General features: G+C 38.4%; 1 protein-coding gene across 1 annotated transcript; it reads left to right on the top strand.

Annotated features, from left to right (window-relative positions):
* Positions 1-13,030: 13,030 nt before the first annotated feature.
* LOC128984532 (sentrin-specific protease 1-like) lies at positions 13,031-13,603 on the top strand. The gene has a single exon (XM_054403863.1). The coding sequence runs from the start codon at positions 13,031-13,033 to the stop codon at positions 13,601-13,603; it is 573 nt and encodes a 190-aa protein (XP_054259838.1).
* Positions 13,604-16,944: the final 3,341 nt, after the last annotated feature.

The raw sequence follows: 16,944 nt of genomic DNA, 5'->3' as shown, positions 1-16,944 counted from the left end.
ATTGCGTGTATTTGGTTACTTTTATGTCAGATAGACATTTTATCTCTGAATTTCTGATCCGCTGTCATTTTTTTTCGGAAACGCTTAAGAAGACAATATTTTATGCGGCCTACTCTGGGAAAATTATAGGACTGCGCGGTCCAGATTGAATATTTTGACATATATTTTCAACGAAAATTTAGTATTTTTTTAAGGGGTTCAAATCGGTTTACAAGGCTTTGTAAAATTAAAGCGAAATATGTTATATGATATTACCCGATGGTTAAAGATTTTCTGGCCAAGGGATCCTTGGCTGGATCCGCCACGGGATTAAACTCTTTTTTTTATATTCACTAAATTGGTGAAAATGGCCCAATGTATTTTTTTTTTAATATGTGTACATAACGGATTGGGGTATAGTTTAGTGGACCTGTGTTTCGTGGAAGGTCTAACATTGGCAAAACTATCTCGAATTCTCTGAGAGGTTCAGTATTCTATTCAATGAATTTGCAGAACAGGGAAATAATGAATGTCGTCCGTTGGGGGGTCTATTTCGTAGAACACTTGGCAATAACGGTCGCATACTATCGAGTTCAAGTAGTTTTGAATGTTTAAATGTGAAATGTGGAACTGGTGAACATTTTAAAAACTGACCAATTTTATTGTTTAACTATTTGTAACTTCACAGTATACTTGATTTGCTTGTTTCATTTATGGGGAGGGTTTAAAAGCTAAACATTTAAATAAATTAGACTTAAAAGTAAAATACAAACTATATATCTCTCGGCTATAAATTACCCAACATAGGCTGAGGTAATAAATTAATGTAATAAATTTATAACTTTTTTAATGTAAAGGTTTTAAATAAACTATAGGTTGTCCAGTGGTCTAAATCTCGACCAAAAATATGTAATTTACAGACTTTTCTATATTGACCCACGCTGTAAATAAAACAGGTGATTGGATTTTTTTCCATTTGTTTTGATTTTGAATATATTTTGCGTTATTTCGTCACCAGCATGGCAACCCAAAAGGTCCATATTAATTTATTAAAATTAAAATTAAATTGTTTGTGTTTTTTTTTAGCCCATTTTAATTAATAAAGGGATTTTTCACATCTACGGAAAAATATCTTTTCAACAGTTTGCGTAGATTTACCCTGCGATGCACACGAGCTGAGAAAAAAGGTTTTCAAGAAACAAGCTTGCATATTAATATGTAGATGGAGTTGGATGGACCGAATTTATTTTCTCTTATAGATAGTTGTAACTAATAGCATATTTCATCACTAGGGCCTAAAGTGACTCTTTTTGACCGTGCGGTGAACTATATTTTTTGTCATATTTCATAATTAATTAACAAACAAAGATAACTTTTCAAAACGAATTCCAGCTTGTTTTGAATTCTGTCAATGCAAATAAGCAGCTGTTTAGTAAGTGATTCAATCATTTCGTCTATTACGATTGTGTTACAGTGCATTGTACCATCGATAGGTCGAGCAATCGATAACAATGGGCTAAACCCTTACCTAATAAATCAATCGATAAATAATTTATATCAATACGATTGCCACAATCGTAATTTACGACTGTTTACAACAGCTGATTTTTACTCCCTAGAGAATAAAAATGATGTTTACTCCCTGACCAAAAATTGATCAAAATGTATTTCTTTGTAGGACTTAGTACTATTGATTCACTACTACGAGTTATTCTTGCCCGCGAGTCTGTGACATGAGTTAGTTATGTACCGATTGTACTGTTTACTGGTACTTTGAACCAATAATACATTTTTTTCAAAAACCTGTACTGATAACGAACGTGTAAAATTTGTCACTAAATTAATTGTCCTGGAAGTGATTCCAAAACACGTCACTGATTGTAAATAACTTATAACTTAAAGATACAAGTGCAATTTTGTAGTAAGAACACATTTCTAAACAGATCGGCATTTGTTTTTAGACGAAATATTATATCGTCACATTATTGGTATTTGGTAAGTGACGTTCGCAGTAAAGAATTGAAGAAAACGTGTCTAATATCATACAAATCAGTGTTTTGGGTAATTTTGTATATAAATATTTCAATCAGTATATATTGACGACGAAGGAATAAATTAGGCCTAAATTACCACCACTTGTAAGAATTCAGAAAAAAATAGTTTTAACAACAGCTGATCCTTAGAGTTCCTCTTTTGCGATTGCCACGTAAAACCAAAACAATAATTATGTTGGAAATTGGAGGTCAATCACACTCTCGCAACTACACAAAAGTTAACTGACCCGAGTGACCTGACACCCCAATAACTGGCCTGTTTGAAAGGAAAATCTGCAAATTGCAAATGAAGTCGATTCGGAGAAACGTGCGAGGGGATTAACGGGACATCGATGTATTCTGTTCACTCATATTTCCTTTACCTTTCCAAGTACTGAATGTTTCTGGGTTTGCTTGGATTAAACAATAGGTGGAATACTTTGTACCAGATGCCTAAGACTACATTTTACAACAGGCATTTCTTTAATCTTTCTCAGTAATAGCTAGTCACGGGTTGTTCCTGAATTATATTGTATTATTGTTCTAATACAAACGAGAGAAATTCGTCCATGTTCACGGTCGTATAACATAAATTGAAGGCTATAACATCATCACGAAGTTGATGCTACCGTTTTAGAAATATTCAAGTGCATTTTTGATTAAAAAAATGTATGCTTGAATAATCATTTACAATTCGGGTTTACTCCGTGATTAATAAAATAACCCTACACTTAAATGTACTAAATCTGTTGTCCCTAAGCTCTACAAATAGTAACCATTTAAACAAGGTGAAAAATGTAAGGGGAGGTAGAACTAGATATAAATACAACAAGTGTGTCGTAGTTACAACCATCGAAGTATATAACACAACAATGTGTTATATACTTCGATGGTTACAACTAGACCTAGGTACAATAACAATAGAGAACGAGTCGATTTAAAGAGTCGTTCTCAGAGCTTAGTCAGCCTCCGTTTGCCTCCCCCTCGGCTCAAAACCCGATTTGTCCCCAAGTTTCCGTGTCCCTAAGTTTCCTCGTCCCCATCTTTCCGGACACCGTATTAATACTGATGAGTCTTTCTCGCAATCAATTAAGTAGAACATCGTTCAAATTAACTTTCAACTGAATAATATAATGATAAAACAAGTTAAAAAGTTAAAATAATTTAAAAATAAATAAAATAAGTTTGTAATTAATGGCGTTATTTAATAATTAAATATTTAACGGGGGCTAGCATAAGAGTATAACACGACTAACACGTGCAAGTGAGAGTGAGTACTACTTTTACTTTCTTTCTCCTTCTCCGACCCGGCGGCTTGGTTTGGAATTGGATTGGATTTAGGTTAGGTTCAAGGGATGAGTACAGATATTCAATGTTTTCGAAACATCGATGTTCGTTAGTAGATTGCCAGTATCGATGTTTTGCCCATAAATACTAAAATACTGTATCGGTGTTTTCCATGGCCAAATTATATTAGTTTCAAGTTAATTAGTTTTTGCAGTACAGAGAGCAGACAAAAAACTAAAAAAAAAATAATTTTCAATGTTTTTAGTCTAAAAAATATCGATATGTTCCCGACGGTAATGTTATCGGTACATCGATGGTTGGCATCGATGTGGTTGACCTATCGATGCTTATTTCTATAGCTAGGATTGGATTGGAATTGGAACTCGAACTAAAAAGACAAAGTTGGTTGACTTGTTGATTTTGATTTCGTATTCGTCTTTTCAGTTTCTTACTTCACTAGCTGTCTTCGCATGCATCTTGAGAAATTCATTAATTCTGGGAACTGCTCTTCGTTGACATTGTCCGCATATGGCGAGGTTGCTCTTTATACACTTATGTTGTGTTTTGCAGTCACTTCCAGCGGGACACTTCTGACAAGTTTTTCGTTTCTGCAGATGATCATCAGGAACACCTTCTATCTGGGGAGCAGCATCATTTCCCATCGGTCAGATTGACGGGTGTGTACTTGTAAGTGTTAAGATGCGTGCATTTATTAATTATTTTGTAATTAATAAGAGTCATTTCAATTGGTGACGAGTGTGAAAATCAACTAGCCACTTTAAAATTCAACACATTTACTTTTCAAAATCATTCAATTTCTAGTTTCAAGATACACTAATAGTTTATACAGTTCAAACTATAATGGATGCACAACAGTTCAGGGGGAGAGTGGGGATGTTTGGGACGATTTTCAGTTATTATTTTTTTACAATCTATTAATTTAAGCTTTCAGACTCATGATAATACCAATTTGTAAAGCAACTCTTCACTCTTATTATAATATGTTTTTACTGTAAAAATTCTAAAAATAAAAACTTAAATAATTTTTTTTTTATTTTAGTATGTTAAGTGTCCCAATGCTCCCTACCCTGGGGAGGTTTGGGACTGGGCTTGGGGAGGTTCGGGACATTTGGGGAGGTTTGGGATGTATAATAAAACCAAAGAATATCAGAGAAATAACTTGTGATGATACATTGTTAAACAATACATTTACAAAAACAGTCACTTTGGCTTTAAAAAATGGTCCTGTTAGACTTAGACTTATTTCAAATTAATTGGAAAAGCCCATAGGCCTACTTGCAAAAAATGTCTATTGGCGTAGTAAATCCAATTTTCATTCTAGCCCCTGTCATGTAAATTTGTGGTTCTGGTAAAATTCCTAAAATACTGTCAACTTTTACAAATGATACATCTTCTTCTTGGGAAATAAACATTTTCTTTGATGTATCAATGCACTTCAGGGTCATAACGCTGACTTCTAAGTCTTCTGGAAGTGCATCCTTTTCGGGAGGACTTTGTATAATTCAGGCATACCTCTGTATTTGGTAGATAGCCTGGCTCCTCCTTTGAATTCTACCAAAACATGTGGGCCATTTTTAAGGTCCTTTAGCTGAAAGTCCGAAAATTCAGCATACTCTTTATCCGATATGTTCAGAACACTCTCACCGGACGAAATGTCCACTAAACTCTCAATTGAGCTGTCCATATCCTGAACTTTCTTTTGTCTTTTCTTTTTTATCTGGTCACTAAATTTCAACTGTCTTTTCATCAATCTTTCTTCTTTTTTCTTCTTTTTGCTGCTTCTTTTCTTCTTTTATTTTTGCTTCTTCTTCAATCAATAACTTTTCTAAAGTGTCCGTAAGGATTCTGGTTTTCCCGGGTTTTTTGCCGCGGTTAGTCTTTTTTCTTGCTTCAGCTTTAGGAATAGGCTTAATTTGTTCTGGTGTTGAATTTTTGTGGTGTGGTTTCGCTATTGATAACCTCTTTGGATGGACATACTTGGTAGACAGGTAACTATTAGGACACTCGTAGGCCCATTAGTTGAGGTTGATGGTTTATTCCATGATTCATCAATAAGCCTAATTGTATTTTCCTGTAGTGGCATATCATTTTGACAATGGACCAGCGTGTTTGGTGGTTCGGGGTTATTTAGTTCTTGCTGATTAGATTCATTGGCTTTGTTCAAAGTAGTCAGCCTATCATCCGGCAAGTTAGGACTGGGTCGGTCTGTGACAGAACTACCAGAAAATCTTTGTGACAGTTTGCTGTCACATTATGTATAGTATACAAACCAGGATTTGTTATAGTACTTATGCGAGTCGTCGATCTGTTTATTTCGTTGGCCGTGGGGGACGCCAAGAGTTGTTCGTTCCGCCTTCTGCTCTTAATAATGTAGTTCTCGTGCTTTTAAGTAATTTCTGCTAGATTTATTAGTATTTTATTAAATGTTCTTTATTGGTCTTGTTTGTGAGTTTTCTCTATTTCTATATTAAACTTCCTAATCAAGATCTGGTACTTCAGTCTTGTGTTTGGGATTCACACTGCTCTAATATCCCTCCGCCGCGAGCAGGCTTGGGTTTTTATCGGGAAGAAGCTCTCTCTTTTCTCGTCGCCATCTTCTAGAAAGAATTGTTCGTAGCCTCAATATGTTTTAAATTTGTTACCAATGTCGTAAATTCACCTTTTGATTTGAACTACTGCTAAATTTTGTAAACACTACAACCCTCAAATAGAGGTATGTACAAAATTTTTCATATTTTACTTTTACTAGGTTTTATTCAACCAAATTTCATTGTCAGCCAGGACTAGGTCTCTAGTCACATGCATCACTTTGTACTTGTAGCAGATTTTGCATATTTGAAGAACTAAATAACTATGTTTTAAACCTAGTTGGGTTAGAGATAAGTTTTAAAACCTTTATCTGTTACTTTCGGACTTTATCAAGAAACATTTTTGAATTTTGTAAGCTTTTGCAGGCTAGGGCTAAGTTAGGCTTTTATCATTTTTGTCAGAACATAATGTAGTTTAATATCAGTACACTACTGTTTAAAGTAAAACCTTTTGTCTTTGTACAGTAGCTTCTTTTAACAAAATTTGTGTCAATTTAAAGCTTGATCTTTGGAGCGGATAACTTAACTGTAACCTAGCCTAACCACAGATGCCTGTGAAACTAAAAGGCTTACTGTTTAAATATACAGGCCTAGAGTTTTGCGCTCTCTAGCAATTTAAATTGGAAATGGATTCTTATCTCTGCCTAATCTCAATTTCATGAAAAATATTAAGAAATTAGAATATACATTTACTATTCAGTTTTGGGTATAATGTTATCCAGGGTGTGGGTCTACCGCTGGTTTGTGGGATGGTCTGCTCTTCCCCTCTACATTTGGCATAGACCTACCAACCGTCATGGCTCGACTGCTCCGGTGTTGTACCGGCGCAGAACTCAGGCGCCCCTTGGACTGTATCAGCTAAGACCTTTTTTTTATTTTAACTTTAAATGTAATCGGCTAGCCTAACCAATTAGTAGGGGATCCCCAAATTTCTTTTCATTTGAATTTAACTTAACTTAAATTTATATTTTTTTGGACTCAAATTTTAAAATGTATTCTTTTGGGCCGTGAAATAGGCCAGATTTTATAGTTTTATTCACTTATTAAATTAACACTCTTTGATAAATTGTTTTAACTTCAACCTGATTAGTGGTTTTTTAATTTCTCAATAATTTTGCTATTTTGCAAATAGCCTTTTAAATTTTTCTTAAAGTAACTTAGCCTACCCTAAATGGGTGATTAAGATTTAGTAATCCTGGTTTGTTTCGGAGTCTCCGAGTTAGGTTTAGTTTTGTTTTTTGTGTGTGATAAAAAGAGGGTATTACTTGAAAATTAAATTGTCAGTTTTTAAGTACCATAAAAAAAAAAAAAATTGTGACCTCTTTCAAAAAAAAACAACAACAATTTTTAGCTTACCTTAAGGTCACAAAAGAAAAACAACTCTAGGACTTCGGTAGGCCAAATAATAACCAACATGTATGGTACTTATAATTAGGTACAAATAAAATGGTTTTAAATTAAGCCTTTTAGTTTCACAGGCATCTGTGGTTAGGCTAGGTTACAGTTAAGTTATCCGCTCCAAAGATCAAGCTTTAAATTGACACAAATTTTGTTAAAAGAAGCTACTGTACAAAGACAAAAGGTTTTACTTTAAACAGTAGTGTACTGATATTAAACTACATTATGTTCTGACAAAAATGATAAAAGCCTAACTTAGCCCTAGCCTGCAAAAGCTTACAAAATTCAAAAATGTTTCTTGATAAAGTCCGAAAGTAACAGATAAAGGTTTTAAAACTTATCTCTAACCCAACTAGGTTTAAAACATAGTTATTTAGTTCTTCAAATATGCAAAATCTGCTACAAGTACAAAGTGATGCATGTGACTAGAGACCTAGTCCTGGCTGACAATGAAATTTGGTTGAATAAAACCTAGTAAAAGTAAAATATGAAAAATTTTGTACATACCTCTATTTGAGGGTTGTAGTGTTTACAAAATTTAGCAGTAGTTCAAATCAAAAGATGAATTTACGACATTGGTAACAAATTTAAAACATATTGAGGCTACGAACAACTCTTTCTAGAAGATGGCGACGAGAAAAGAGAGAGCTTTGTAACATGTTAAATTTTGCCATAAGATTTTTTTGTGTAAGGGGCCGATTTAGCTCTAATACAATGTCACAAATGTAAATGTGTAAATCCCGCCAACGTTTGAGTCGACGGCTTCCATTCGCACAGCGCCGGGCGCTCTGCGCATGCCCGACTGGACCTGCGCACAAGCGTCGTCCCCGGCCGTTGCACCACACGCAGCTCCTAGAGACAGTCGAGGCCAGGACACGAGAGAGCAGACTTCACGCTACCTGATAGTCGAGTCAGGGAGCCGACCATACCCACTACGAGGGCACGAGACAGACGACTGTCAACCACACACGGGTCTCCGAGGACCAAGTACGACGACTCTGTATAAGGTAGTCATCGCCTTGCTTTGAATCAGACATTTGTCATTCCGTTCGTTCAAGTCTAATACACGATCAAGTTTCATTGAATATTCGGATAAAGTCAGCTTAATGTAAAACCTGCTTGCGCTAATTGTTCAGTATATTTATTCTTCAGTATATTGTTCAGTACATTTAGTACTGATCGAGAGTAAACATAATTGCAGACATACATTGACATTTTGCCTCTCACATAATTCGATACTTTTACATGTAGTTATAGTAATTGAACTCGATTGAACAATAATTACATTCAAAGGAATTTACCGTATCTCTTATCTCTTATCCTCAAACATTGGAGGAAACCATTTAGCTGTTGTAGTCTTATTTACTGTGTGTTGTGTGGTTTTAAATTATTTACTTAACGACTATAACCGAAGATATCTAACGTTTTGTGTGACGAATTATCTGTAGTGTAAACAGGTAAATACTGTGCGATATCAAGTGAAGTTCTATCTCAACTAAACGACTATAATCAAAGATATCTAACGTTTTGTGTGACAAATTATCGGTAGTGTAAACCGGTAGAAGCTGTGCGACATCACGAATTCCGGAATAAAAAGGCGCAATGGGCCACTTACCAGGAATTCGTCACTAGCTTCGCTGAAAATTATTTCCCTCCAGACTACCGTAGAAAACTTACCGAAGAAATTGAGAAGAGGACCCAAGGTGAAAATGAATCAATTAGGAAGTTTGTTGTTGCTCTAACCACGCTAATGCGTAGAAGAGGAGGTTATACACAGGACGATATACTCGACCGTCTGTTCACTAACATGCGACCAGAATACAAGTTAACAGTAAGACGTAACCACTGTTACACCGAGGACGATCTAGTAAAGCTAGCCGAAGATTATATGAGAGTTATCTACGTGATAAAAGAAGTTTTCGGCCGCCGCCTAATCATGCTCAATCATTGTTTACTGAAACTGCATACAATCCACGAAATAAAGCATTTACTCCGTATAAAGTTGATGCTATCGAATCCCGAACTTACTTTAAGGAAAACAATCCAACACAGCAAACTATCTTTCAAAATAAGGAAGTGACTCGTGGAATAAACAGTCCTAACAACAGATCACAACAACAATCACGTGTGACGTTTGCTCAAAGGACACCTCCTCCTTACATTTTCAACCCTAACAGTAACCGACCTGTGAGACAATCCCAAGGAGAAACACGATATTTAGAAAGCTTAAAGCGTAATGAAGGAAATGGTAACAATAATGCCAACAACTCAGAGGATTACGTTTGCTGGAATTGCGATGGACGAGGACATAGATTTCGGGACTGTCGACACCCAAAAGTTATAAGGTGTTTTAATTGCAAAAGAGAGGGCGTGTTAACCACAAAATGTCCGTGTAAGGCGGGAAACTCAGATCGAGACCGGAAGGCAAGAGGTGGACCGAGTCTCGCTACAATAAAACCACCTCAATAGAGTGGAAAAATTGGCTAAACAAAGTTAAAAATTTCAATTTTAACACGTGTTCCAAAGTTAATGAATCGGAAAACAGGATTCTCATTACAGTAAAAATTCAAAACGAAAATTTTAATGCCTTGATAGATACGGGCTCAATGATCACTCTAATCGGAACTGATGTTGCCGATTATCTTCGAGAACATGATATAACACCTCAGATGGTTAAAACAAATATTTGTCTGGCCGACCAATCTACACGTACCGTTGACGAAGTTTATGAGTTTGAATGCTCAGTTGGAAACAAAGAAACTCAAGTCCGAGCTATAATGGTACCTAATCTGTCTGTACCCATAATACTAGGAATGGACTTAATCATTCCACTAGAACTGATTACAGTTAACTTTAACGAGTCCAGTGTTACACCTGCAACAGGAGCTACGAACATTTTGAAGTGTAATGCTGTTACACCTCTCTCAAAAGAAGAGAACGAAAAACTAGAATGTTTTCTCGATAAAGAACTTGCTCTATTTAACAAAGTTCCGGGTCGTACGAACTTAATCCAACATAGTATTAGACTAAAATCAGACTATCCCATCAAGCAGCGGTACTATCCCCGAAACCCTGCTATGCAGGCGATTATCGAGAAGGAAATCGATCAAATGCTCGCTGATGATATAATCGAACCATCAAATAGTCCATGGAGTAGTCCATTGGTAGTCGTAAAGAAACCTGGTGGTAAAGTAAGGATCTGTATTGATTTTAGAAAAGTTAATCAAGTAAGTGAACGTGACGCATATCCACTACCTCAGATTGGAGCTATTTTAGACAAACTGAGACAAGCTGAGTACATTAGTACACTTGATCTTAAGTCAGGATACTGGCAAGTTCCATTGGAAGAAAAGAGTCGTCCTATAACGGCATTTACGATCCCAGGAAGAGGTCTCTTTCAGTTCAAAGTTTTACCTTTTGGACTTCACTCGGCTCCCGCTACATTTCAACGCCTACTAGACCAAATCATTGGTCCTGAATTTGAGCCTCATGCTTTCGCTTATTTAGATGACCTGGTGTTGGTGTCTAAAACCTTCTCGGAACATTTAACACTATTGAGTAAGGTTTTCAAGAAACTCAGGGATGCAGGACTTATTTTGAATGAAGAAAAAAGTAAGTTTTGTCGAAAGGAATTGAAATACCTTGGACACGTAATTAACGAGCAAGGTATCCAAACCGATCCTGAAAAGGTTAAATCCATTACAGAGTTTCCTACGCCTAAATGTCCTAAAGATGTAAGAAGTTTCATCGGATTGTCCTCATGGTACCGTCGCTTTGTTGAAAACTTTGCTAAGATATCAGCCCCTCTAACGAAACTTACAAAGAAAAATGTACGATGGGAATGGGGTTCCGACCAGGAGACTGCTTTTGCTACACTGAAAGAAAAACTGACAAAAACACCAGTTCTTTCATGCCCGGATTTCAACCAAACGTTTGTTATTCAAGTAGACGCCTCAAATCATGGCTTAGGAGCTTCTCTGACACAAAACTCTGGGAAAAACGAAAAGGTTATAGCCTACGCCAGTCGATTACTCTCAGATAATGAGAAAAAGTTCACTACAACTGAGAAAGAGTGTTTGAGCTTAGTATGGGCGGTAAAGAAATTCAAGCCTTACATCGAAGGGTACACGTTTATAGCAATAACAGACCATCAAGACTTGAAATGGCTAATGAACCTCGAAAAACCTTCTGGAAGATTAGCGCGATGGGTTCTTGAACTGCAACAGTATGACTTTACAGTGCAGTATAGAAAAGGAGCGCTAAACAAAGTAGCGGATGCATTGTCGAGACACCCAGTGAATGAAAGTGAACAACGTAAGAACCTCCGTACCTGTGTGGTAGAAAAAGGACAACAAATCGAAGAGGATCCTATGCCACAGCCCAACGATTGGTACGGCAAAATGTTCCAATCTGTTACGAAAAATCCTTCAAGACATAAGAACTACACGATCCGTGACGGGAAACTTTACAGGAAATTCCGCTTGAAGAATGGTGATCTAGATCGAACAAAACAGTGGAAATTGTGTATTGCTGATGATCAAATACGTCAAGTCCTAAGAGAATGCCACGACCAACCCACTGCGGGACATTTAGGATGCAACAAAACGATCCAAAGGATAGCTCAAAGCTATTTCTGGCCTGGATTACGTATAGATACGATAAAGTATGTTAGAAGTTGTGAAAGTTGTCAACGCTATAAAGTTGAGCAACGTAAGGCAATTGGCAAAATGTATTTCCGGAAACCTCAAGGACCATGGTATACAGTCTCGAGTGATATTATGGGCCCACTACCACGAACGAAGAAAGGAAATAGATTCATCGTAGTTTTTCAAGTTACGTTTAGTAAATGGGTTGAGATAGCTCCTTTGAAAAACGCAACGGCAACGCAAATTTCTAAGAAATTTGTAGAACTAGTACTCCTACGACACGGTACCCCGGAGTGTATACTGACAGACAATGGGACCCAGTACGTGTCGACAATTTTTCAGAAGCTAACAAAAGACTGGGGCATCGAGCATAAAACGACAGCACCTTACAGTCCACAAGCAAACCCTACGGAACGAATTAATCGAGTTATTAAGACCATGATTTCCCAGTATGTTCAAGAAGACCACCGATCGTGGGATGATCATCTAGACGAGTTCCGGTTTGCCTTAAATACTGTTGTCCATGATTCGACAAAGTTTACCCCAGCCATGCTGAACTTCGGACGAGAGCTCCGTACTCCTTTGTCATTAAGTTCCCAAATTATTGAAGAAAGTTCCACTAATCTACCATCGACACAACAACTTCATCAACTTCGAGCAGCAACGATCAAGAAACTACAAGAAAAATGTGCTGAAAATCTACGGAACGCATTTAACAGGCAAGCTCGGTACTACAACCTCCGTCGCCGGGAAAATCCATACAAGATTGGACAAACTGTTCTTCGACGAACACATACGTTGTCATCCGCGGTGGACTATATTTCCGGCAAATTAGCCCCGAAATTCGATGGACCATTCGTTATTCACGCCGCTGAGGGTGCGAACATATTCGTGTTACGTGACAACCAACGAAGAATCGTAGGCAGGGCCCACGCGAAGGACTTGAAACCCTATTCCCAATGCTGAAGGCAACCCTAACAAAACCCTATTCCTGAATTTTGCTTGCTATTGAGTTGCTTTTATTTTATCATCTCACGCTTTGCTTTGTCATTTCTAACCCCTGGCTTAATGTTCCAGAATGGCTACTAACAAACCCTCACCTCTCATCCCGCTTGTGCACAAGAATGACCTGAAGTGCCTTTCACCTGGATCCCGCCTCTCAGATGCCGTCATAAATCCATACATCAAATTACTAGAACAGCGGACCGACATCCCCGAGTGGAAAGTGCTGGGCCTTGACACCTTCTTTTATCCCTGTTTAGCGAGGGGTCGTCAGGATATAGCTAGACGAAGATTCAAGGTTCTGAACCCGTTTGAATACGACACCATCATCATCCCAATCTTCGTAGAAGAGAAAGAACACTGGGCTCTGGCCGCAGTCTTCCCGAAGGAAAACCGGATACAGTCGTACGACTCCCTGGGATTCTCTCATAAAAAGGGACTCTATCAAATATTTGAAGCATTTAAGAAAGAAGCAGCAAGCAGGGAATTAGAGTTTTGCCCCTCCGCCTGGCATATTCAAGACACATCAGGCACTTGCCCTCGTCAGGTAGGCGACACCGACTGCGGGGTCTTTGTTTTGTGGTTCGCCGAAAGGCTTGCCCGAGGAGATGAAGTCATAAGAATCCCGAGATTCAATCCCAACACTTGAAGGAATCACATCGAAGCTGTGCTCATGAAGGGGCGAATAGAGCTCGAAGACGGGTTCCTGGCAGAGAAAGGGATTATAAGACGAGCTCCAGCCCCTTCACGATCCTGTGTGGATAAAGAAACCAACACGGAGGAGGTAAAGAAGGCCGACAAGGGGACGCACGCAACCGAGAACCGCGTTCAAACCGTGGACGCACTGCTGGACTGGGTACCCGTCTCCCCAGCTGATGCCGTAACCAGGAAAGTAGAAATTGACACCTTGTCTGCGCATCCACCCGAAGAGCAAAGGGACTGGCTTTTAGAACAATTGGACAAAATCGACACGCCCAATGTACAAGAGCCCCCATCACCATGTCTTTCCATCCAAGTTGATCCGACTATCTTAGATGAAGAAATGCCGGGACTAGCTACGAGATGATAGCGAAGCCACAAATCTCCTTACCAGGACCAAAACCACCAAAACGATACAGACGACCGAAACCCAAGAAGACGGTAGTGCAGTTCCCGTGGGGACCTGCTAAGGTGGCTGAAAAGTTAGTGAGGCCGGACTTATTTTGGAAAAACTGAGTAGGATTAGGTTGATGTATTAAGGCTGATTAGGTTTAAGTCATGTGTGATAAATCGTTAAATTCGTTTGGTTCCTATTTGAGTGCTCTTAACTATTATACATTTTACCGTCCTTTTATGTTGTGTGCATTGATAGTATTTATTAAGTAGAATTTGTTTTTATAAATAATATCTAGAGAAAATTGTAAATATTTAATTTTATAAGTAATGTTTTGTATTAAATGTTCATTGTAGGTTTGTAAGATTATAAAACAAACCAAAATTTAAAATATTGAATATTAAGTTGACTGAGAAACAAGTGTGCCTTTGAATACTCAAAATATTCTAACGTAAACGACTATAATCAAAGATATCTAACGTTTTGTGTGACAAATTATCGGTAGTGTAAACCGGTAGAAGCTGTGCGACATCAAGACGTGAGAGCTGATTGAATATTCGAGATACTAGCTTATTTGTGTAATCTGTGTAAATATCAGTGTAAACCATCCTTTCCCTGTGGTTCGCCCGCAGCATCCCCCGATCCTACCTGTGGTTCGCCCACAGCAATTAGCTTTAGTTAGCTTTAGTTCCCTGTGGTTCGCCCACGGCAATTAGTTGTAGTTAGCGATAAACCCCTGTGGTTCGCCCACGGCAATTAGTTTTAGTTAGCTTTAACTCCCTTTCCCTGTGGTTCGCCCGCAGCAATTAGCTTTAATTAGCTTTAGTTCCCTGTGGTTCGCCCACGGCAATTAGTTGTAGTTAGCGATAAACCCCTGTGGTTCGCCCGCAGCATCCTCCGATCCTATCTGTGGTTCGCCCACAGCAATTAGCATTAGTTAGCTTTAGTTCCCTGTGGTTCGCCCACGGAAATTAGTTATAATTAGCGTTAACTCCCTTTCCCTGTGGTTCGCCCACAGCAATTAATCTTAGCTAACGATAATCCCCTGTGGTTCGCCCACAGCAACTAGTCTTAGTTAGCGATAATACCCTGTGGTTCGCCCACAGCAATTAGTTATAGTTAGTGATAATTACCTTTCCCTGTGGTTCGCCCGCAGCATCCTCCGATCCTATCTGTGGTTCGCCCACAGCACTTAGCTTTAGCTAGCGATAATTCCCTGTGGTTCGCCCACAGCACTTAGCTATAGTTAGCTTTAACCTTCTGTGGTTCGCCCACGGAAATTAGTTATAGTTATCGATAATTCCCTGTGGTTCGCCCACAGCATTTAGCTTTACTTAGCGTTAATTCCCTGTGGTTCGCCCACGGCATTTAGTTATAGTTAGCGATAAATCCCTGTGGTTCGCCACGGAAATTAGCTGTAGCTAGCGATAATTCCCTGTGGTTCGCCCACAGCTCTTAGCAATAATATCCTATCCTTAACTGTGGTCCGCCCACAGCACTCCCCGATCCTTATCTGTGGTTCGCCCACAGCATGTGTAAATAGGTGAACAATACGTTTGTGTTTTATATTTAACTATATTTCAGGTGTTGCAGTATAGTAGTGACGAATACGTGTGTCTTGAAAAACGGTATTTTAGGTGTTGTGGTGTAGATGATATTAATACGTTGGTGTCTTAAATAACGGTATTTAAGGTGTTGTAGTGTAGATGTTACTAATACGTGTGTGTCTTGTATAACGGTATTTTAGGTGGTTGTAGTTTTAGCGGTTACTAGTGCGTGCGTGTCTTATATAACTGTGTGGTCGGTGGTGTAGGTTTAGTGCTTACTAATACTTGCGTGTTTTATTTAACTGTATTGTAGGTGTTGGTTAGTAATACTTGCGTGGTTTATTTAACTGTATAATAGGTGTTGGTTACTAATCCTTGCGTGTTTTTATTTAACTGTTTTGTAGGTGTTGGTTAGTAATACTTGCGTGGTTTATTTAACTGTATAATAGGTGTTGGTTACTAATCCTTGCGTGTTTTTATTTAACTGTTTTGTAGGTGTTGGTTAGTAATACTTGCGTGGTTTATTTAACTGTATAATAGGTGTTGGTTACTAATCCTTGCGTGTTTTTATTTAACTGTTTTGTAGGTGTTGGTTAGTAATACTTGCGTGTTTTTATTTAACTGTATTGTAGGTGTTGGTGTGATATAATCATATTTTGCAGCTTAGCTTCTTCCCGTTCCCTAAGATCGACGTATCCGTCCTATCTGTGGTTCGCCCACAGCGATCCGTCCTAACTGTGGTTCGCCCACAGCAATCCGTCCCGAACTGTGGTTCGCCCACAGCACTCCGTCCCGAACTGTGGTTCGCCCGCAGCGCACCTTTCTTTCCATATAGAGAACAAATATGGCAATGATGATAACGTGGGTTCGATTGTTGGAGATTTTATATCTCATACCCTGTGTCTGAGCCATCCGTTCTCTTTTCAGGTTATTAGTCCGCCCTTTACTGTCGATTCGTTAGACATTTCGACCCCTGGAACCACAACCCAGCGCGACTAGCTATCCGGCAACCGGGTCAAAACCGGACTCGCGTATTTTCCGAACGCCTCACCCGGAAATACGTCGTAGCTTCTTCCCGATAAAAACCCAAGCCTGCTCGCGGCGGAGGGATATTAGAGCAGTGTGAATCCCAAACACAAGACTGAAGTACCAGATCTTGATTAGGAAGTTTAATATAGAAATAGAGAAAACTCACAAACAAGACCAATAAAGAACATTTAATAAAATACTAATAAATCTAGCAGAAATTACTTAAAAGCACGAGAACTACATTATTAAGAGCAGAAGGCGGAACGAACAACTCTTGGCGTCCCCCACGGCCAACGAAATAAACAGATCGACGACTCGCAT

The sequence above is a fragment of the Macrosteles quadrilineatus genome, unplaced genomic scaffold (assembly GCF_028750875.1).
Source record: "Macrosteles quadrilineatus isolate MER2022 unplaced genomic scaffold, UCM_ALF_1.0 Scaffold_2__2_contigs__length_208266976, whole genome shotgun sequence".
Classification (NCBI taxonomy): domain Eukaryota; kingdom Metazoa; phylum Arthropoda; class Insecta; order Hemiptera; family Cicadellidae; genus Macrosteles; species Macrosteles quadrilineatus.
The sequence above is the reverse complement of the archived record's forward strand: the minus strand, read 5'-3'. Positions and strand labels throughout refer to the sequence as shown.